The sequence below is a fragment of the Euphorbia lathyris genome, chromosome 7 (genome assembly GCF_963576675.1).
Source record: "Euphorbia lathyris chromosome 7, ddEupLath1.1, whole genome shotgun sequence".
NCBI classification, from domain to species: domain Eukaryota; kingdom Viridiplantae; phylum Streptophyta; class Magnoliopsida; order Malpighiales; family Euphorbiaceae; genus Euphorbia; species Euphorbia lathyris.
Window position 1 is genome coordinate 21,423,770 of NC_088916.1, and position 23,014 is coordinate 21,446,783.

The 23,014-nt window shown below is 34.4% G+C and overlaps 1 protein-coding gene and 2 pseudogenes across 1 annotated transcript; 1 reads left to right on the forward strand and 2 right to left on the reverse strand.

Annotated features, from left to right (window-relative positions):
* Positions 1 to 18,048: 18,048 nt before the first annotated feature.
* LOC136236035 (acidic endochitinase-like) lies at positions 18,049 to 18,763 on the reverse strand (annotated as a pseudogene).
* Positions 18,764 to 21,143: 2,380 nt separating this feature from the next.
* LOC136200651 (proteinase inhibitor PSI-1.2) lies at positions 21,144 to 21,570 on the forward strand. Its single transcript, XM_065991073.1, has one exon. The coding sequence runs from the start codon at positions 21,309 to 21,311 to the stop codon at positions 21,477 to 21,479; it is 171 nt and encodes a 56-aa protein (XP_065847145.1). The 5' UTR covers positions 21,144 to 21,308; the 3' UTR covers positions 21,480 to 21,570.
* An 81-nt stretch (positions 21,571 to 21,651) lies between these two features.
* Positions 21,652 to 22,567, reverse strand: LOC136200650 (hevamine-A-like; annotated as a pseudogene).
* Positions 22,568 to 23,014: the final 447 nt, after the last annotated feature.

Genomic DNA, 23,014 nt, shown 5'->3' on the forward strand with positions numbered 1-23,014 from the left:
TGGTCCATATATTTACTATTTTTTTAAAACATTATACTTAATTTTTAGAACACAAATTATAAAGTTTAGAACATATGTAACAATGGTGCCTTCTATGGTTACTTTGTTTTTGACAAAGTACCATTTAGAACATCGTCCTTAACATTTTAAAATATAAATTACAAAAATATAGAGGAATTAAATAAATAAGAAATTAGAGCATGTTCTTGGATTTTTTTTTTCTATTAATAATTCATTATTATGCACATTTCTTTTTTTTTCTATTAATAATTTATTATTATGCATATTTAATCGATATTAATAAGTGCATGTATCTATACTATATATAATTACGGAAGCAGAGAGAAATGAGAAGAAGTATTTTAGAGGTCTTTTTGATGAGTTGTCAACGTAGTAAAAAATCAGATTAAAAATATTTAATTAATTAAAAATAACAAATTTATATTTATAATATATTAAATAATTACTAGCCTATTAATTAAAATAATAAAAGAAAGCAAGAGTTACGGGAAGATGAAAAAACACAAAGCAAATGAAATCCAAAAGTCACAAATAAACTTCTATATAAAGCATGATAGATAGTATTCCACCATTATATTCATTGGTCACGATAGATAGTATTATATTTCTGAAGGTAATTATTCGATTTTTTTCATATGTTGTAGTTATTTTGTTCTCAATTATGTTGTTGTTTTATTTTTATTAAACAATAGTTGTTATAGTTTCATTTTTCAGATTCATTTCTATTGTTACCCAGGTTCTATACCTCTCGCTATGTTATCCATGTTTTCTTTTTTATTTGTCTTTTTTTTCCAAACTGATAGCTTCAATTGAAGAAATCCGACAGAAATAGAAGATGCATGAACAACTAAAACCGGAAAACACAAAAGTATCAAAAATTACAATAAATTCTTATGTTTCTCAAGGTAATTATTCGATTTTTTTTCATATGCTGTAGTTATTTTTGTTCTCAATTATGTTGTTGTTTTCTTTTTATTAAACAATAGTTGTTAGTATTCCACCATTATATTCATTGGTCACGATAGATAGTATTATATTTCTGAAGGTAAATATTCGATTTTTTTCATATGCTGTAGTTATTTTGTTCTCAATTATGTTGTTGTTTTATTTTTATTAAACAATAGTTGTTATAGTTTCATCTTTCAGATTCATTTCTGTTGTTACCCAGGTTCTATACCTCTCGCTATTGAAATATGGGATTTAACTAATTTTAGCCTAAAAATAGGATCCGAGAAATCTATCCAAAAGAAAAATAAATAAATAAATTTTAGCCACATCTATACTATATATAATAGCGGAAGTAGAGAGAAATAAGGAGAAGTGTTTTAGATGTCTTTTTGATGAGTTGTCAACGTAGTAAAAAAATCAAAATAAAAATAATTAAATAATTAATAATAACATATTTATAATATAATAAATAATTACTAACCCATAAATTAAATTAATAATCTATACTATATATAATTACGGAAGCAGAGAGAAATGAGAAGAAGTGTTTTAGAGGTCTTTTTGATGAGTTGTCAACGTAGTAAAAAATCAGATTAAAAATATTTAATTAATTAAAAATAAATATTTAATTAATTAAAAATAACAAATTTATATTTATAATATATTAAATAATTACTAGCCTATTAATTAAAATAATAAAAGAAATCAAGAGTTACGGGAAGATGAAAAAACACAAAGCAAATGAAATCTAAAAGTCACAAATAAACTTCTATAACTTCTATATAAAGCATGATAGATAGTATTCCACCATTATATTCATTAGTCACGATAGATAGTATTATATTTCTGAAGGTAATTATTCAATTTTTTTCATATGTTGTAGTTATTTTGTTCTCAATTATGTTGTTGTTTTATTTTTATTAAACAATAGTTGTTATAGTTTCATCTTTCAGATTCATTTCTGTTGTTACCCAGGTTCTATACCTCTCGCTATGTTATCCATGTTTTCTTTTTTATTTGTCTTTTTTTTTCCAAACTGATAGCTTCAATTGAAGAAATCCGACAGAAATAGAAGATTCATGAACAACTAAAACCGGAAAACACAAAAGTGTCAAAAATTACAATAAATTCTTATGTTTCTCAAGGTAATTATTCGATTTTTTTTCATATGTTGTAGTTATTTTTGTTCTCAATTATGTTGTTGTTTTCTTTTTATTAAACAATAGTTGTTATAGTTTCATTTTTTAAAGATGAAATTCCATTTCTGTCGTTACCCAGGTTCCATACCTCTCGCTACCTTATCCATGTTTTCTTTTTTATTTGTCTTTTTTTCTTTTCAAAATGACTAAAATAAAGATTTTATAAATTTGTATTCTTTTTTAGTATATGTTGCTAGGTGTTATCGTTTCGATTGCTAACTCTTAACTAAAATTTAGTATGAACTCAATTTTTGGCTTTCTCAATTGTGCTGTTGTTTTATTTTTATTAAACAATTGTTGTTATAGTTTCATCTTTCAGAGATGAAATTCCATTTTTGTCGTTATCCAGATTCCATACCTCTCGCTACCTTATTCATGTTTTCTTTTTTATTTATTTATTTTTCAAAATGACTAAAATAAAGATTTTGTATATATGCATTCTTTTTTAGTATATGTTCCTAGGTGTTATCGTTTTGATTGTTAACTCTAACTAAAATTTAGATTTTCGGCTTTTTATGAACTCAATTTTTAGTTTTAATTGAAGTTAGATTAATTTTTCTAATTCGGAACATGTTGAAATCCACTCATTTTTTTAGTTTGAGTTTAGCTAATTGATATGGATTGTATTTTTTATTTTTATGCATTTTTGTACAAATAGATATACAGTTTCACACGATAGTTGTTCATTGAAGTTTGAGACATATTAAATAAAATATTAAAGAGATATTGGAATATTATACTTACAATGAAGTTTATTTCAATATAAATTATGTTATATTATTACTATTATTATCAAGAAGTTATTTTTTCCCAATTTTCTAGACAAGGAGATTGTAAGCGTCTAATACGCTTGATAAGATGTTTATTCTTGAAGAATGTGGATTATGCTAGATACGAATTCAAAATCAAGGTAAATAAAAATAAATTTTGATGCTCAAAATCCTAAAAATGTACATTAATTATGGATATTGAGATAATTGCTTTTACAACATTGGCTTATATAATTTTTAACTATTATATTATGGTTCGTACAAAATTGTTAGTATTTCAAGAGTTTTTAACAGATGAAAATAAAATATGATCATAGGACAAATTATTGAAAAATATTATTATTTGAATCTCTTCAAATTCTCAAATATTGAGCATAATGATTCTAATTAATATAATTAATTTCACATATTAATTATAAAATGTTTTTTTTTGTACTGAGTGGTTACAATTGCGATTTAATTCTATTTAACTAAAATTAATTTATGGGCTTAATACTTCCTTAAGAAAAAATAAAATGTTTAATTAATGGGCAAAAAATATTTTCACTCTCCTCTTTATACGCTTATGTCTCGACATTCTCTCTTATTTTCAAAAAAAAAAAAACCCGAGAGGAAGATGGTTCTCTCCTAATTATCTTTTTCGTCCCTTCATTTTTTTTCAATTCTTTTGTTTGTTTTTCTTACTTACAAAATTCAAGAATATATAATTATTTGAAAATATTAATGAAGTCAAATAAGTGATATCTGCGAGTATGGCTGATATTCTATATAGTGAAAGAATGAAGAACAAATTGATCGAATGTCTTGATGAGATATTACGAGATGAAAATAGGAGAAATCATCATCTTAAACTGATTCAATTAGATATATTGGGTTATTGTAGCAGAATGAATAATTGAATTCGAATACTTGGTGATCATGAAATTCCATCAATCAAAATAATTATCATCAAGATGAATTTGTGACTAATTCTTACGAATTTTATTTTTTTTATATGTAATATATTGAATTGATAAAGTTTCTTCATATGCAACATTAGAAAAGTATTGATTGTAATAGTTTATAGAATAATATATTGATGTTGCTTCTATTTTAACATAGATTGTAATTCTTTTGTATCGTAGATATAATATTTAATTTTAATTTTAGTTTAATTCAATTTTTGTTTAACCTATATTGTAATTCTTTTTTATTGTAAATATAATATTTAATTTTAATTATAGTTTAATTCAATTTTTGGTTTTTTTATTATATTCTAATATATTTCTTAATTAATCTGGTATTTTATTATTATTGTTTCACAGAATATTTGGAATATGAAAATGTATTAAAATTCCTAAAAAGTACAAATCATTGAATTTTGTAAAAATAAATAAATCATTCATCTTTAGTTAAAATTCTATAAAAAAAGTAGTCAATTATTTTTAAAATTAATTTAATTTGAATTATCATTAAAAAATATATATTAATTTTAAATATACATAATATAAATTTTTTTCATAGCATGATATAAAATTATTTAAAAGTAAATATGTCAATTTATTTATTTATCTAAATTATATAAAAGTTTCATACCTCGTGCATCGCACGGGTTTTCGACTAGTCAAATATTAAACAATAGAAGCTAAAAGGGTAATAATATATTAAGCAGCGCGCGACATAATATATAAGAAAAGCAATTGGCTCAGTAGTAAGCAGTGTAGAGTGTAGTTAAGGAGTCCAAGGTTCGGACCCCTCTATAAGCAGCAGCGATTTTTTTAATTTTCCTACTCAAAACTACGTAGATCTGTGTGACAATGACCAATTTTGTAATTAACAAGGGTAATGTGGCAAATTTATAAATAAAAGTAAATAGAAAATTGTTTTATTTCCTTTCTTTAAAATGCATTTTTCCGACTTTTCTAACCTCGTTTTTTAAAAACTTTTATACCGTTGGACTCGTCTTAATTAGACAGTCATTTTAAGATCCCAGAAGCTCAGGTAAAAAAAATTCCGGTGAATAGAATCCGGCGATTTGTTTTTCTGTGAGAAACAAAATTCCCAGAAAATTTTTAAAAAATTTCAGAAAATGTAAAACATTATTCTGAGAAACTTTAATTCTTGACTCAAAGTGAGGTTCCTTACGGTTTAGTCCCAAATCAACGGAATCTGGCGATTAGGTATGCGTTTTTCGGCGAGAAAACAGAAAGTACCCAGAAAATTCTTAACAAATTCCAGGAAATGTAAAACATTATTTTGAGAAACTTTAATTCTTGGGTCGAAGCAGGATTTTTTACAGTTTAGTCCCAATAAAACAATTTCCTTCATTTTATCCATTTTACATGCTTCAACAATTTATTGGGTCAAAACCGTAAGAAATATTATTTTGAGCCAAGAATTAAAGTTTCTTAAAATAATATTTTACATATTTTAGAATTTTTTGATAATTTTATGGGTACTTTTTTATCTTACCTTTCAGCACTATGTGTTGCAATATTTTGTTGGAACAATATAACAATTCTATTGCAACAATATAAGTATTCTGTTGGAACAATATAACTATTCTGTTGGAAGAATATAAGAATTAGAATTATTTTCTAAATAATATAACCAATATAAATTTGAAGATACTATATTACATGCTAAGAAACAAAAATGAAATTGAAGACATGGATAATAAAATTGATTTGGAATAATTGGTAAATTGATTTATTATGTTGGAACAACATAAGTATTATGCTGGAATAATAGAACTATTTTGTTGGAAAAATTGATACGCTGATTTATTCTGTTGGAACAATATAAGTATCATGTTGGAACAAATGGTACACTGATTTGGAACAATTTCGTACACTGTGGGAACAATGTAAATAGGACAAAAAATGTGCACAGAAAATTATTAAAAATTTTTAAAACATGTAAAACATCATTTTAAGAAACTTTAATTCTTGGCTCAAAATGAGATTCCTGACGGTTTTGACCCAACAAATTGTTGAAGCATGTAAAATGGATAAAATTGAGGAACAAGTTTTATTGGGACTAAACCGTAAGAAATCTTGGTTCGACTCAAGAATTAAAGTTTCTCAGAATAATGTTTTACATTTTCTGGAATTTTTTGAGAATTTTCTGGGTACTTTATGTTTTGCCAGAAAACGCCCACACGGATTCCGTTCACCGGATTTTTTTTACTTGAGTTTCAGGGATCTTAAAATGACCGTCTAATTTAGACGAGTCTAATAGTATAAAAAAATTTCAAAAAACGAGGTTAGAAATGTCAGGAAAATGTATTTTAAAGAAAAGAAATAAAACAATTTTATCTATCTTCTCTTTCCTTTTATTTACTAATTTGCCAGTTTGTCCTTTTTAATTATCATCAAAACTACGTAGTTTTGTTATGTCACACAATAAGCTCATTGCCACACCTAGACCCCTTGTGTCGGACTGGATCTCACTCGGTGCCTTCTATGGTTACTTTGTTTTTAACAAAGTAAATGTTACTTTATTTTTTTCACCATTGGATGATGGTGGACTTTAACAAAGTAAGTTCATCCAATGGTGGTAAAAACAAAGTAAGGCTTACTTTGTTAAAAGCATAGCCTAACCTTATCTTTGTAATGACACTTAAAATGCATGCTATTGGCTGTGGAATTGATAAAAATGACATACTATCACATATATAAAAAAAACCAGTCCTAATAAATTAGTAGTTCCTGAACTTGTCCAAAATAGTAGATTGGCTTCTTGAATTTTATAAGTGTTTCATGAACTCCCCAAACTTGCTTAGTTTGTATCACCAGCTCCTTAAACTTATCCATAAAAGTATATTAGCTCCCTGAATTTTGCAAGTGTCTTACTAACTTCCCAAACTTGCTTATTATGTAACAATTAAATCAAAGGACAAATAAATCATTTACTCAAAAAGAAATTAAAACCCAACCGACGTAGATGGGGGGCGGAGCACCCCCGTGGTGGTGTTTTCTACTGAGCCGAAGAGTCGGCCGACCCTCCATGATTCTCCCTAGTTCCACCCCTGCTCTTAATAGGGACCGACACAAATAAATGTATTATTTGCATCGATCCTTTATAAAAGACCGACATAAATAATGTTAGTATAAATTTAAAAAATTAATAAAGAAGAAGGAAAGTATGGGTCAATTTATAAATATGAAAACCAATGGATTTCCCAAATTAAATTTTTTTAAATGAAAAAAACATCATTTAAAAAGACTCTGGATGAATTGCATTTGCATCGTCCTTTAAAAGTAAGGGCGTAAAAGCTTCAACCAATTGTATAGAGCCAACAAAAACAATCCACACATTTGAAGGAATGCAGAGAAATTGTTATGGTTAAATATGTATAAAAAAGGAAAAATCCTATGTGATTTTGGATAAATAGGTTCTCGAGCATTCAAGAGATCACATGTGAGTATTATATAAGGTAAATTTCAAATAAAATCGTTTTCGTTTCACTAATTTTCAGATAAAAGACTGTAATTTACTTTTTTTCAAAGTAAGGACTAAAGTTTTTAACTTTAGCAAAATAATGACTTTTTCGATTAAAACTATTAAAATCACCCTTGACGACTTCAAAAATGACATATTTTAAGAACTACTAATATTCCAAACAACTTTAATTCTTCAACTTTTTTATTTTGAGATTATTTAGCTGATGTTTGGTAAAGAGAGAAAAAGTTAATGTTTAGAGAGAGAAAGTTCCAAAAAAGATGATTTTCGAAAATCGAAAATGTAGTTCAATAGCAAATATGATAGTGAACAACTTTAATTCTTGAAAATTTTCATTTTAAGGTCGTTAAAGATAGTTTTAATAGCATTAATTCAAAAGGTCATTGTTTTATTAAAAGTACGAAACCTCAATCCTCGTTTTGACAAAAAGTAAACCACAATCCTTTATCTGAAAATTAGTGAAACCACATGAGTTTTATTTAAAATTTACCCTATTATATATCACCGCTTGGACCAATCTTGTCCTGAACTATTGTAGAAATTTTCAATTGAAACCACTCATGAATACCTGACTAAATTAGGCTCCCCTTATCGAACTCTAGCCGGAACAGATCATCAATGTCAAAAACATGATTCGGGTCAATTGATAAATGGCGTAAGATGTACAAGCGAAATTGGGAGGCTATCTTGGTCCATACCTTTCGTGAGGGGAATAGGACTGCTGATTGGATGACAAACTATGCGGAACAATTGTTTTTAGGTCTTTACAAGTGTGAGGAGTATCCTGCAGGCATCCACGTTATTTTAGGTTATGATATTAGTGGCACGTGTCTTCCCCGGATGACACGTTCCTTCAGTGGCGAATACAGGATTACTCAGTTGGGGGACCGATTTTACACGTGCGTTCACAAAAAAAAATTCTTTTGCTAAATCGAATTTGCTCATTTATATATATATACACATGTTGTAATTTGAGTGGTCAAGAACCAATTTTTAAGTAATAATGTACAATTTCTCAAAATTAAGCTAGATTTTTTATAACTTGTGAAAAAGTCATTGATCTGAACACTTCCTTGTGAGGCGCCGTTGGGATCGACCGGGGACACTCTGATGCCTAAGTCAGTAATATTCTTGAGAGAATAAACTGTAATCACAAAAGTAGGGTTAAAATAATGTGTGTGCCTTTGATCCCAGGAAGCTGTGGTATTTATATGCAATTATGTAACAATCGCATTAATCCCCTTTATTGTCTTTGAATGTGGGTTTTGATGTTACTTTAGTTATACTCGATGGTTTCAGTATTAATGGAGTTGTTAGTATCATCAATGTTAGAGGTTTCTCCTTGATAACGGTTTAGTGACCCCTGCATTAATCCTGCATTAATTATCATTAATTCCATATTAATCATGCATAAATCCCACTTTTATAGGAAATAATGGTTTGTCATTATTTCTATTAATTTTCCCTTTATTCCTCATTCTAGAATAATTTGGGTTGTTATCAATTTTGTTTAAGATTCCTAACATGTAAAAAAAAGATTTTGGGAGGACTGAACATGTAAAAAAAATTACAAAAATTTGATTTGAGAGGGCCTACCATACCTAAAAAATTAATAATTTGGACTTAAGCAATAATATGCTAAAAAAAATAGAAATTTGGATTTAGGGAAACCTAACGGGCAAAAAAAATTAAAAATTTGGATTTAGAGAGTACCTAATAGACCAAAAATATTAAAATTTTGAATTTTGAACACTTTTTTTTTTTTGGTAGGAAGGAAAAGAAAACAAACAAAACAAAGAACCGCTCAACCCGGGATCAGCCTAGGAAAACTGACTCCCACCACATCTTCTAAGATGAAAGAGGAGATGAAGTTCGGAGGTGAAGAAAAGGCAGAAAGACCCAACAAACTAAAGTGCCCTTCCATTGCCAGACGGTCCGCAACGCGGTTCTGATCCCTATAAATATGAGCAAACCTAATCGAATCAAAGGAGGAACTAATCCTTTTAATGCCTTTAATAATAGTCAGACTGTTTCTGCAAACAGCATTGCCCTCCCGAATCATTTTAACCGCTTCCTGGTTATCAGATTCCACCAGAAGCTTCCTCATCCCAAGATTCTTAGCAAGCTTTAGGCCAGATAGAATCCCCCAAAGCTCAGCAGAAAAGGAAGAGCCAATTCCCAAGTTCTGAGAGAAGCCAGAGATCCACCTGCCACCATCGTCTCGAAGGACCCCTCCTGCGGCAATTCTCCCGTCTCTAAGGCAAGAACCATCAGTGTTGAGCTTCACCACACCTTCACTTGGCCTACTCCAGCCTAAAAGACTGACCTCCTTCCTCAGAACATCCCTAGCTAAGGGGTCTTCAGAAAAACTCTCAATCATAGTACTAATCTTCTTTGAAAAGAAATCAAGGACATTAGACTGATAGAGAGCTCCTCCTCCAAAGATATCCTCATTCCGCCATCTCCAAATCTGATGGCAAGCCACCAAAAAAAGAAGAACACCTTTATCCCCAGGCAGAAGACTCCCTTTAATTCCATCAACAAACCAATCCTCTTCAGGATGGGCTAAAAAGGAAGGTAACACATCCCTAGGGAGAATTCCCCTCCAAACCGCCTTACTTTTCTCACAATCCCTGAGAGCATGGCACAAAGTCTCCTCACACCCTCTACATCTGCTACAGGCTCCAGAATCCACCAGGTGCCTCCTTTTCCTGTCCGAATTAGTAAGCAACCTATTCCTAGCCCCAAGCCACAGGAAGCTCCTAATGCGGAACGGCACTTTCAAGGCCCAAATCGCTTTCCACACCCCAGGGGAGGAAGGATCCAAAACCTGAAAGAACGCCTGATAAGCAGATTTACACGAATAGGTCCCATTGTTAGTCAGAGCCCAACAGTAACTGTCCTTATCATCATCAAGGTTACTAATGTGAACCCCTATAATAGTAAGGAGCGTTTCAAGGCTGAGGTAGGAATCGAATTTATCCCAAATCCACTCACCCTCGGAGTCCACCACATCAGCGATCTTCCAGTCCTGACTATCCACAGGGGGCAAGGAAGTACAAACCTCCAATACAGGCTTCTCACCTATCCAAGTATCCTTCCAGAAACTGATGGACCTGCCATTACCCACATTCCACCCAATCCCAGCACAAAATTCAGCAAAAATCGCACTAATGCCTTTCCAAAGAAAGGAACAATTAACCACCCTATCCTTAGGCCCCCCAAACACCTTATCCTTCCGGTACTTCCCGCACAACAGCTTGACCCAAAGAGCAGAAGGAGACTCCCACATACGCCACAAGAGTTTCATAAGTAAGACTTTGTTATTATCTTTGGCCTTCCTAATGCCCAGACCTCCAGAATCCTTATGCTGACAAACCTCACTCCAAGGGACAAGATGGATCTTCCTCCCCTTCTCAGCCTCCCCCCAAAGGAATCTACGGTTAATCTTGTCAATATCCTTAAGCACAGGATCAGGAAGATGACAAGCCTGCATAATGTGATTGGGAGTAGCACAATTAACAGATTGAATTAACGTAAGACGGCCAGTGAGAGAGAGAGTCTTAGCTTTCCACGTGGCACACTTCAAGTTGGCTTTATCCAAAGTATCTTTAAAAGACATTTTGGACACTCTCTCACTATGGAGGGGAATACCCAGGTATTTTCCGAGAGATCTCGTTAGAGGAATACCCGACAGATCACTAAGCCTTTTACAGATACCCTGGTTCATATTATTAGAGCACATCATTCTAGACTTCTGGACATTAAGCTTTTGACCAGAGGCCGAGCAGAAATAGTCAAGAATATCCATAATAGTACTCAATTGCTCCTCATTACCTTCCAAAAAAATCAACACATCATCTGCAAAGAATAAGTGAGTAATCTGGGGAAAAAACTATTGATAGCCACTGGTTTGAAGCTCCCATTATCAACAGCATCTTGGATCAGATGAGACAACCTCTCCATTGCAATAACGAAAAGGAAGGGACTCATAGGATCACCTTGACGGATACCCCGGCCTGAAGAGAACTCCTCCGACATGTCCCCATTAATCATAATTTGAAACACAGGTGAAGAGATACAAACCTTAATTAACCTTCTTCAACTGTCCGGGATCCTTCCTCTCTCCAGACTCTCCATCAGGAAACTCCAGTTGATGCGATCATAGGCTTTCTCCAAATCCAACTTAAGAGCCACAATGCCTTTCTTCCCTTTCTTGATCTTCATAGTGTGGACCATCTCTTGGGCAATCACCACATTGTCCATCCTTTGTCTACCAGGCACAAAACTTCCCTGATTCTGGCATATGATCTCAGGAAGAATACAGCGAATTCTATTAGCCACAATCTTTGTTACAGTTTTATAAAGAACATTACAAAGACTGATAGGCCTCATATGTAAGAAAGAAGATGGCTTTTCAATCTTAGGGATCAGAACCAGAAGGGTTCTATTCACCAGCTCTATATCCTGAGAGCCATTAAAAACCCCTATGATAAAGTTATAGATACCTTCCTTCACGACCTCCCAGTGCTTATGGTAAAAACCAGCAGGCAGACCATCAATCCCAGGTGCTTTGGTAGCCCCAATACTAAAAATGGCTTGGTCAATCTCCTTCATGGAAATAGGGCGGAAAGTCTCCCGAATGCTATCCTCTCCAACCATAGGGAAAGTAGTGACAGAATGAGCCCTCTCCAGAAGCACAGGCTCCTCTTTAAACAGATCCTTATAGAACTCCAGGGCCAATCTCCGAATATCCTCATCCTCATACACCCACTCACCATTAGAATTCTTAATAGCATCAATTCTATTCCTCTGCCTTCTGATAATGGTAGAGAGATGAAAATACCTGGTATTTTGATCCCCATCCCTGATCCAGGACTTCCTAGACTTTTGAAACCAAAGAAGCTCATCTTGCCTGAGCACAGCTTCCAGCTCCTTCTGAAGGGTTCTGAGCAGTCCATTCAAACCATAATCAAACCTAACCTCCAACCTACGCTGAATGGCCTCCATTCTATTCAATAATTTATTCTTTCTCCTAATAATATGCCCAAAAACATTTTTATTCCAACCCAGCACATTGTTCCTGAATCCTTCAGCAGCTTGAAGGACATTCGAGTGGGGTTTCCAATTATCATGGACGAACTCTTTAAAATTAGGATGAGACTCCCAAGCCAAAAGATAACGGAACGGTCTCTCACCCTTAATACGACTGCCTCTCATCAGCCTAAATAAAATAGGACAGTGATCCGAATGACGGAAAGGGAGATTCAACATAGAACTTTCAGGAAAAGTAGTCTGAGCTAAAATATTCGCGTAAACTTTGTCCAAACGAACAAAGGTACTGTTGCGCTTCCAAGTGAACTTATGACCAGAGGCCCCAAGATCAGAAAGGCCACATAAATCCATACTATTTTTGTGATGAAGGCAACGATTAACATAATGATTCGAACCCCCTCTCTGATCACTCATAAAAGCAATATCATTAAAGTCACCCGCCACAAACCAAGGCACAGATATGCTGACACTCAAAGAGTAAAGAACCTCCCAAAGCCGTTTCCTATTGGCAAGAATAGGGTCGGCGTACACCAAGGTAATTAAGAAAGGTTTATTACCGGAGACACTCACTTTACAATGAATAAACTGCTTATCCATGTTAATAACATCAAAATGAACCCGATCTGGCTTCCAGAAAAGCCAAATCCCACCAGCCCGGCCAGTAGCCTCCGATCTAATACATTTCCAATTCCTAAACTTTTTAACCACCTCATCTGCTTTATCTCCACTAATCTTAGTTTTCATTAAAGCAAAACAAGAAGGATTAAATTGTTTAATTAGATCATTAACATGGATACGGGTAGCCTTGCTAGCCGCACCCCTAACATTCCAGCACAACAAATCCATAGAAAGGAGGAAAACTGACCGCACCCCCACACCTAAGCCAGGTATTTACTAGGGGCTCCTAAGAGCCTTGCCGAGGTACCCGCAGGCCCCCTCTTCTCTAGAAAAGCCATAGTGTTTTGGACACTTTTTTGCTTTCCTTTAAGCTTTTTCATACTAGTTTTGTTAACTCCCATAGACTTCCCAATCCCAGGATCACCACCAAGAATAGGAATACTAACCTCATTTGTTTTCTTCATCCTTCGAGCTGCCAGGGCTAGGGTCCCCCATGGGCTTCATCTTTGGAGACAAAAAGCGGGTTAACAGATTCAACCACCTTCTCGACTGGATCCACAGACTCCAAACTTGGCATGCTTTGATCCATATGATCCTCATCCTGGTCCGAATCTTGAACTTCCTCAATCGTCAGGGCCCCAAATCTAGAACCAGGCATGACAGCTGAAGAAGCTCCAGGCTCCTCCCTAGTTTTGAGGATAGGCTTCTCCTTGACATTTGGAAGAACAGTAGGCTTTAAGGGAGAGGACTTAAAATTAGAGTTGATGTCAGGAGGACGATTGTGAATAACTGAAGGTTGAGTTCTACGTCTAGCGGGCCTCTTCGCCACCATCCAGGGACCAAAGTTCCCTCCGTTCCCCTGGTTCCCTTCCGTTCTCCCCACACTATCCTCAACAATCTCCTTAACAACCTTCTCCCTTTTAGGGCACCCCTCCTGAGAATGACCATACATGCCACAATTATAACAAATGTTATGTAAGCCTTCATACTCAATAAAAACCACTTTATCACGAACATAGAATTTTGACAACAAAGGTTTAGCCAGATCCACATCTATACAAACCCTAGCAAACTTGCCCCTAATGGCCCCAATTGTAGTTTTGTCCACGTGGTGGACCTTCCCAACCAGACCCCCTATTTTACTGAGAAATTTTTCACTATAGTACTCAATGGGAAGGCCCGGGAACCTCACCCAAGTCAAAATCCTGTTTACCGAACAGTCGTGAGGATTAAAATTAGGAACCCAAGGCCGTAAGGCCAAAACATGGTTGGAGATGATATACGGGCCTCCCTTGATTACCGAATTATAATCCTCAACCCTGGTAAATTTAATGACATAGTAGTCATTTTCCAGGTCAGTAATACTGACTTTACCTTTCCTTGCCCACTGAGCTTGTATCCTTTGGGAAAAATAGTTAAAGCTAATTCTCTTACCCAGGACAGTAACTATTAAAGACACCTTCCACTTCTCTCCGAGCTCACGCTTCTCTGCAGCGGAAAGTCTAATAACCGGACAGAGAGGATCATCCTGGCCACTCTCCTCCTCATTAGAATCCGAGAACATATCATCAGATTCTCCCACCATTAAAACTTCCTCTATACCCGGCTCTTCCTCAACCACCCCCATAACCGTATCCTTCCAAGAGCTTTTACCAATCTCATTCATATGAACCCTAGGTCTGGGGGAAACCGCGTTCCCCTGACCTTGAACTCCACCCTCAACACCAACCATAGCCGATTTATTAGAATGATCCTGCCCCGAGACAGCCTGCCCCCCTGCCGCTGCCCCATCGCTGCCCGGAATCCTACAGCCCGCGCTAGGCACTGCGCCGACAGCCCCAGCCCACCGCCCGGCAGAGGAGCCGACAGAACCCGGGCAGTGCCCGGCACTGTCGGCGCACAGCCCCGCGCCAGGCACCCCCCGCCCAACATCTCCCCCCGAGATCAGGGGCGCCTTGCCCCAACGGATGCCCGCGGATCCCGCAGATCCGCCCCCAGCCGCATAGACGCCTCCCGCGGCACCGCCCTATCCTCTCCCACGATCCCCCTCCCGACGCCCCTAACCTCCCCTGCTGCCGAACCGCCGAGCGCCCCACCCAGATCCACACCATGCGCGCGCCCTCCACCTTCCAGCCCCTCCTCACTCCTTGCGCCCCATCCATCCAGGCCGTCGCCCCCTTCCCTGCCGATATCCCCCTCCTGATCCGACCAGAACTCAACCGCCGCCAACCCCTCACCGCCCACAGCCACCCTATCCCTAGATCTATCCCTAACTCGCTTCACCATAAACCGTAGCCGAGAGAGAGAGAGAGAGAGAGATTTTTTAAATTTTGAACACTTTTATAACACTTAATAATAATGGGCATCTTGTGGGCTAATTTAACACTCCGGTAAAAATAATCGATAAAGGACCGAAACTACTCGAAATCAAGGTGGTTCCGGCGGCTGGAGCGCCTGGACCCAAGTCCCCTGCATTCCTTTGTGTAAGGTCGTCCGCCTCCATTTTATTAAAAAAAAAAAACACAAATATAATTAATTTGCTGATATATTATAGAATTATGTTGATATATATTCCTATACAAACACCGAGAATTCCGACACAGATAGGATTCTTTTCCAAGCAGGATTCTTATTCTATTTCCTTCTTGGAAAAGCATAAATTTTCTTCTATTACTCACCGGGAAATTTATCAGCAGACTAGAACAGCAGCCATGAATTGGGAAGATCTTCCCATAGAATTAATCATTGAAATTCTGATGCGATTACCGGTGAAATCTCTTCTTCGTTTCCGATGTGTTTGTAAAGCATTCAATTCCATCATCAGTAGCCGGTATTTCATCAACTCTCATATCAAAGTAACATCAAAAAATAGAATTCATAGGAGACTGATTTACATAGAAAACCAGTTACAGAATGCGGACAGTACTTCTGGTAAACACAAAAATCAAGTTTTAAACATCTATGATGGCTCCAATCAAATGTTCCCTTTCATCGTCGATCAAATGCAGTCACCAGTGCATAAGAATAACCCCGAAATTCATGTTGTAGACATCAATGATGGCTCCAGAGAAGTGTTCCCTCTCATCAATTTTCCGCCATTGCCGTCCTTTTGCACGGTATTCCAAGCTCACTGCAACGGTTTGGTTCTCCTCGGTCATGATTTTTATAGCCTTTCTGTTTGGAATCCATCCATGGGGCAATCCAGGTACTCTTTCAATTTCTCACACGATAATACAATTTTACATAAACTATTTAGCTTTGCTACAATTTAAATTTAATTACTGTCGGAAATATCCCCAGTTGAATTTACCGGCGGGTATTTATACAACCGTTCTGCTATTAGCTGTTTTACTGACATGCAACTATGCAGTGAATATTAGTTGATTTTTGTCTAAAAATGAACTGTTTCGAATTTTTAATAAATGCTTTTTGCCTCCTGTTTGGAAAAAAACAGTTCCAAAAAATAAAAACTAAAACACTAAATCATCTGTGAAATTTTATTTCCTTTGTTGTTCCTCCAGTAATTCGCAGCTGAAATTATTTCCCCGGAAATCATAGTTGTTGCTTAGCTATTTTCTTGGAGTGGATATGGTATTTTTTTTTTTTAATTAACAAAAAATATACAGCTAACTAGTGCAAAAATGCAGGAAACTTCCGATTTGCCTTTTGGAAATCCCTTATGATACATGCGGGATAACCAAACTTAGTATCGGCTATGATTCTCCTGCTGATGATTACAAGATTGTATTAATCAAAGAAATCAAAGGACCATTAATTAATCGCCAGGCTGTTTGGATTTTCGGATTGAAGTCGAATACTTGGAGGAGAATTCAGGATTTTCCCTACCCTGAATATCGAGTTATTCAAGGTGCTGAAATTGGAAATTGCTTTGCAGATGCTGCTTTGCATTTCTTATGTCGTCATCGCCAATCATATATAATTGTTGCTTTCGATTTGGAGAAGGAGACATTCTCCGTAGTATCTCAACCTATTTACGAAACTCCGGGTTTTCTCACCTGTTTGCAGGTACGACTGACACTAACACTAACTCGATAACATGATTTACAACATTAACATCATATCATATATAATCACATGGAATACTTGCAGGTTTATGAAGGCTGTCTTTATGTCGGCTTTTGCTCTTTTCTTGAAGACAAAGTCGAGTTATACGTTAGAAGGAAGAAATATCGAGTTGGGTTTAGTTGGAGGAAGAAGGACCGAGTTGAGTTTACTTGGAGTAAATTATTCTCTATTACACAACAACCATTGTGTTCTTTTCTGAAGTTTGGGAAAGTTTTGGAGTTTTCAAGAGATGGAGAAAAGCTTGTATTCTATGATAAACATGTGTATTCATGTGATATGATAGACAAAAGTATCCAACAAATTGGGATTAAGAATGTTTATTCTGAAATGTATTTAGATTCTTTTCTATGCATTGAGAGTTTGGTTTCTCTAGATTGTATGGATAAACCATAAGATGATTTTTTATGTTCCTTTAATTGGAGCAAAGGATGATCTTTTGGTTTATGAAATATTTGATTTATGCTACATATTGTAATGAAATATTTGATTTATGTAACATTTTGTAATGAAATATTTTAATTTTCAAGGCTAAAATCAGTGTTTTTTTTTCACACACGGTCCTTAATTAGAAGCAATGTCGAGCAAAATTTAGAAGTTTTAAATCGTTTCGAGGTTTAGGGTTTATGATTTAGGAGTTGATGCTGTATTACGCCAAAAAATAAAGTACAATTAAAAATGGATTGCACTCTTCACCTTGTAGTGTAGATGGTTCTTCTATTTATTGCATGCCTCATTGATCCCCACTACGACATGTCGTTTAACATGTCAAGCGTATTGTGTTAATCGAATTATATAAAAATTGTGTTATCGTGCAGAGAAAACATGTGCGACAGTTGATCTAAATTGTAAACTTAATAATTAGATGATCAAATTGAAGAAATATATATGGAAAACAATATTTATAAATTTCAGACATGATTCTTGATGGAAGAACTGTATCCTGTCTGATCATCATAATATTTGGACCATAGCATTACATCTCCATACTTAGTTGAACTTTTAATAGCAGGAAGCACTTTTGATGTGAGATCAGCAACATGAATGAAACCGCTGCCTGCAGCTTCAGAAGTTGCAGGCAACCCCAAGAAAATCTTGTTTGCCGGAATATCAATCCATTGCTTCCAGGCATCTTCTAGATTGGTAATTGAACTAGCCGAGTATTGGCAAGGCGGGTTGTTGTAGAATTGAACCCAAACGTAAGCGAAAAGGCCTGATTGCAACGCTTTTCCAACCGATGCATCTGGGAATGGGCATTGAGGTGCAGCAGTTAGGTACACTTTGTTGCCTTTCTTGCTGTATAAGGAAAGGTACCTTGCAAGATCATCCTAGTAGAGGCTGGTTCCCCCTTCGATGTCGAAATCAACACCATCAAGAACAGCAGGACCGAGGGGGCGAGAGTTGAAGATTTTCCAGATAGGGGTTCTACCACTTCCGAATGTTGCTAGAAAAGCTAACTTTACATATTTGTAATTTCCAGATAGGGGTTCTACCACTTCCGAGTGTTCCCTCATTTCCATTCTGAGGCCAGTATATGGATATTGAGCCTGCTTCCGAGCTACTTGCGGAAATTAACACAGTTAACAGTACAAGAAATGGCATCCAATCCATTGTTTGCTTTGCCATTTGAAAGCACTAATTAAGCAGAAAGAAACTAGAATATGGGTTATATAGAGTAATAGTAGAGACATTCTTAATTGAATATTGAAGTTGAAGGTGAAGACGTGCCATAACAGTAATGAAGAGTCAAACATTAAAATACGAGATTGAAATTACAAATATTGATTCATTTTTCAAAACTGTCATTTGGTTCGCGGAATGGAATAGAATAGTTATTCCAAAGGAATAGAATAACAAACAATGAAATAGATATTCCTTAAGAATAACTATTCTCATGTTTGGTTGACAGGCTAAGATAGAATGGAATAGATAACTTTTTATTAAAAAAAAATAGCATTGCCCTCAAATGTAATTTCTTATTTCTTTTAAAATTTTAATTTACTATAAATTATTCAAATATTTAATACATATTATTTTTAAAAATCTATATAAAAAATTGGAAACATGAAAGATGGAAAAAAACACGAAAATAAAAAAAAAACATTAAAAACATGAAAAACAGAAAAAACGTTAAAAAAATATTGAAAACGTGAAAAAACGCAAAAAAAAATGTTAAAAACGTGAAAGCACAAAAGTGGAAAAATGCGAAATTCACGATATGGAAAAAAATGTTAAAAATAGGAAAACATGAAAAAAAATGGAAAAAACGAAAATTGTAAAAACATGGAAAAAAGCGAAAAACACGAAAACGTTAAAAACACGAAAATGTGAAAAAAATGTGTTTATAACGTTTTTCCATATTTTTGCGTTTTTGGATTTATTTTTTTTTGCGTTTGTTCACAATTTTGTATTTTTCGCGTTTTGTCACGTTTTTGTGTTATTCAAGTTATTTTTTGTTTCATTTTTCGTGTTTTTAAGTTTTTGTTTTTCGGTTTTTTCCTTTTTTCGCATTTTGTTATTTTTAATGTTATTCACGTTTTTCGTGTTTTTTTGCGTTTTCTCATGTTTTCGTGCTTTATTTGCGTTTTTCACATTTTCGTATTTTCACTTTTTGTCACGTTTTTATGTTTTAACATTTTTTCACATTTTCGTGTTTTTCATATTTTTCCACGTTTTGTCACTTTTTCGTGTTAATCTTGTTTTGTGTTTTTTTCGTGTGTTTGCACTTTTTCGCGTTTGTTCATGTTTTAATGTTTTTCGTGTTTTGTAACGTTTTCGAGTTATTCACGTTTTTCGTGTTTCATATTTTTCGCATTTTTACATTTTTTTTAACGCTTTCCCCATTTTTCCAATTTTCACGTTCTTTTTATAAATTATGGATTTGCCAAAATTTATAGGATTTGAGAAATTAGATAGAGAGAAGATTAAAGATTTAATAGAGGGTGCTTTTATACATTACAAAAATATAGTTTGAGGAATAACTATTCCTTAGTTAAAATGAGGAATGACTATTCCACAAAAACAAGGAATAGAAATTCTATGGAAAAAATTCAACTAAAGGTGGGAATAATCATTCTTTAGGAATTACTATTCTATTTTCTCTCTATTCTGCGAACCAAACGACATAAGTTTCAGAATGCAGTGCCCTGGATAATATTATGTCTACATATACATGAAAGCAAAGCAAGAATCCTGACCTTATTAGATTAACTGTTAAAGCAAGGCATCATCATCATTATTTATTAGCTAGCATAGAGAAATTTGAGACATTTCAAAAACATTTAATGTAACTTAAAATTACAGTCTTTTTTAACCTATTTCAACACATAAAATTAATATATTTAATTTTTTTTTTTGAGACAAGAATACATTTAAGTATTTATTCGTATAATTTATTTGCTAACACTTAATTCGAGTTAAAAGACAAAAAAAAACACTTATTCGTAACCTAAAATATTTAACAAGTTACTTACAAGCAAAGCTAGTGAACGTACTCACAAACAGCTTGCGCTCGTTAATTTTCTAATAAACAGAGTATGAATAGGCCAAAACTCGACTTGATTACAACCTTACACAAAAGTCAATAACACAACGAAACACAAGGACTAACGCCAACAGTTTAAAAAAAGTAATTCGAAAGAGGCGATTTTTTTAATATCAAAGATGCTATACGAACTTATAAAATGTCTTCACATTATGGTATACAGTAGGTAAAAATGAAAGTCGTATACTATATATGAAATTTACCCCTCATTAGTTTAAGTGATAAAGTGTTAGTGAAGTATTGTTGACTTTTTTTTTTTTTTTTTTTTAAGAAAAGTATTATTGACTTTGAGTTTAAGTGATAAGTGTTAGTGAAGTATTGTTGACTTTGACAGCATTATCTTGTAATCACACTTAAAATGCATGCTATTGGTTGTGGAATTGACAAAAATGACATTCAATCACATATATATATATAAAAAACAAAGTACAATTAAAAATGAGAAAAATCTATCTCCTCGAAGAAAAAAGTAGTGGAACAGCTAGCATGCCTCATACCAGAGTTTCTTTTGTCATTTTTCTTCTACTTTTGTATAATGTTTCAATGTTTTGTAATTAAGAACCATAATTTAATTGTTGCAGATTATAAATTTTGCTTGATTTGATTGATGATCGAGTAGGGATATTGATGATGAGAGCCAGAGCTTGTCCTCTTTATTGCTTGCAAGTAGATTACATGACCTGTGAATCCACCGGCAGCAATAAATTAACTCCATCCTGCATCAATTGCTGTTTAGCTCCCAAGGATTGCACCCTTCACCTTGTAGATGGTTCTTCTATCCATTGTATGCCTCATTGACCCCACTACGACATGTCCTTTAACATGTCAAGCGTATTGTGTCAATCGAATTATCTATATAAGTCGTGTTATCATGTCGAGAAAGCATGTGGGATATTTGATCTAAATTGTAAACTTGATAATTAGATGATCAAATTGAAGTAATATATATGGAGAACAATATTTATTAATTTCAGACGTGATTCTTGATGGAAGAACTGTATCCAGTCTGATCATTGTAATACTTTGACCATAGCATTGCACCTCCATACTTAGTTGAACTTTTAATAGCATGAAGCACTTTTGATGTGAGATCAAGGACCGGAATGAAACTGCTGCCTGCAGCTTCAAGAGCTGCAGGCAACCCCAAGAAAATCTTATTTGCCGGAATATCAGATCTCCATTGCTTCCATGCATCTTCTAGATTGGTAATTGAACTAGCCGAGTATTAGCAAGGCGGGTTGTTGTAGAATTCAACCCAAACGTAAGCGAAAAGGCCTGTTTGCAACGCTTTTCCAACTGATGCATCAGGGAATGGGCATTGAGGTGCTGCAGTTAGGTACACTTTGTTACCTTTCTTGCTGTATGCTGAAAGGTACCTTGCAAGATCATCCCAGTAGAGGCCGGTTCCTCCTTCGATGTCGAAATCAACACCATCAAGAATAGCAGGACCGAGGGGACGAGTTGAAGATTTTCCGGACAAGAAATTGTTCCAGATGTAGGTAGCAACTTGTTTAGCATCAGAAGAAGAAGCCAAGGAGTAAGCACCAGCACTACCTCCAATGGAAAGAATTACTTTGATGCCTTTGGATTGACATGATTTAATATCGGAAGTTAAGTTAGTGCAGGCATTGCTGTAAGGACCACAATGACCAGCAAGATTAATGTTGCTACAAAAGCTAGATTGACATATTTGTAATTTCCAGTGGCACAGGTTTCTGCTAGTGTTCCTTCATTTCCGTTCTGACTCCAGTATACGGATATGGAACCTGCTTTTGAACTACTTGCTGAAATCAATACAATTAACAGTACAAGAAATGGCATCCAATTCATTGTTTGCTTTGCAATTTGAAAGCACTAATTAAGCAGAAGGAAACTAGAACATAAAATACAAGATTACAATAGTTTCAATCTGATAATGGCTTATATAGAGTAATAATTCTTAATTGAATATTGAAGTTGAAGACGTGCCATAACAGTAATGAAGAGTTGAACATTAAAATATGGGATTGAAATTACAAATATTGGTTCACTTAAAAATGACAAAAGCTATAAGAGTTAAGATAAGTTTCAGAATGTAGTGCCGTGGATAATATATAATGTATATATGAAAGCAAAGCAAGAATCCTGACCTTATTAGATTAAGTAACTGTTAAAGCAAGGAATCATCATTATTCATTAGCTTGCATATAGAAAATTTGAGACATTTCAAAAAGACAAAAAAAAAAAAAAATCATCACTTATTCGTAAGTCAAAATATTCAACATGAGCGAAGTTAGTGAACAAACTCGCTACTCGCGAGCAGTTCACGAACAGGGTGTTGAATCGAGCTCGTT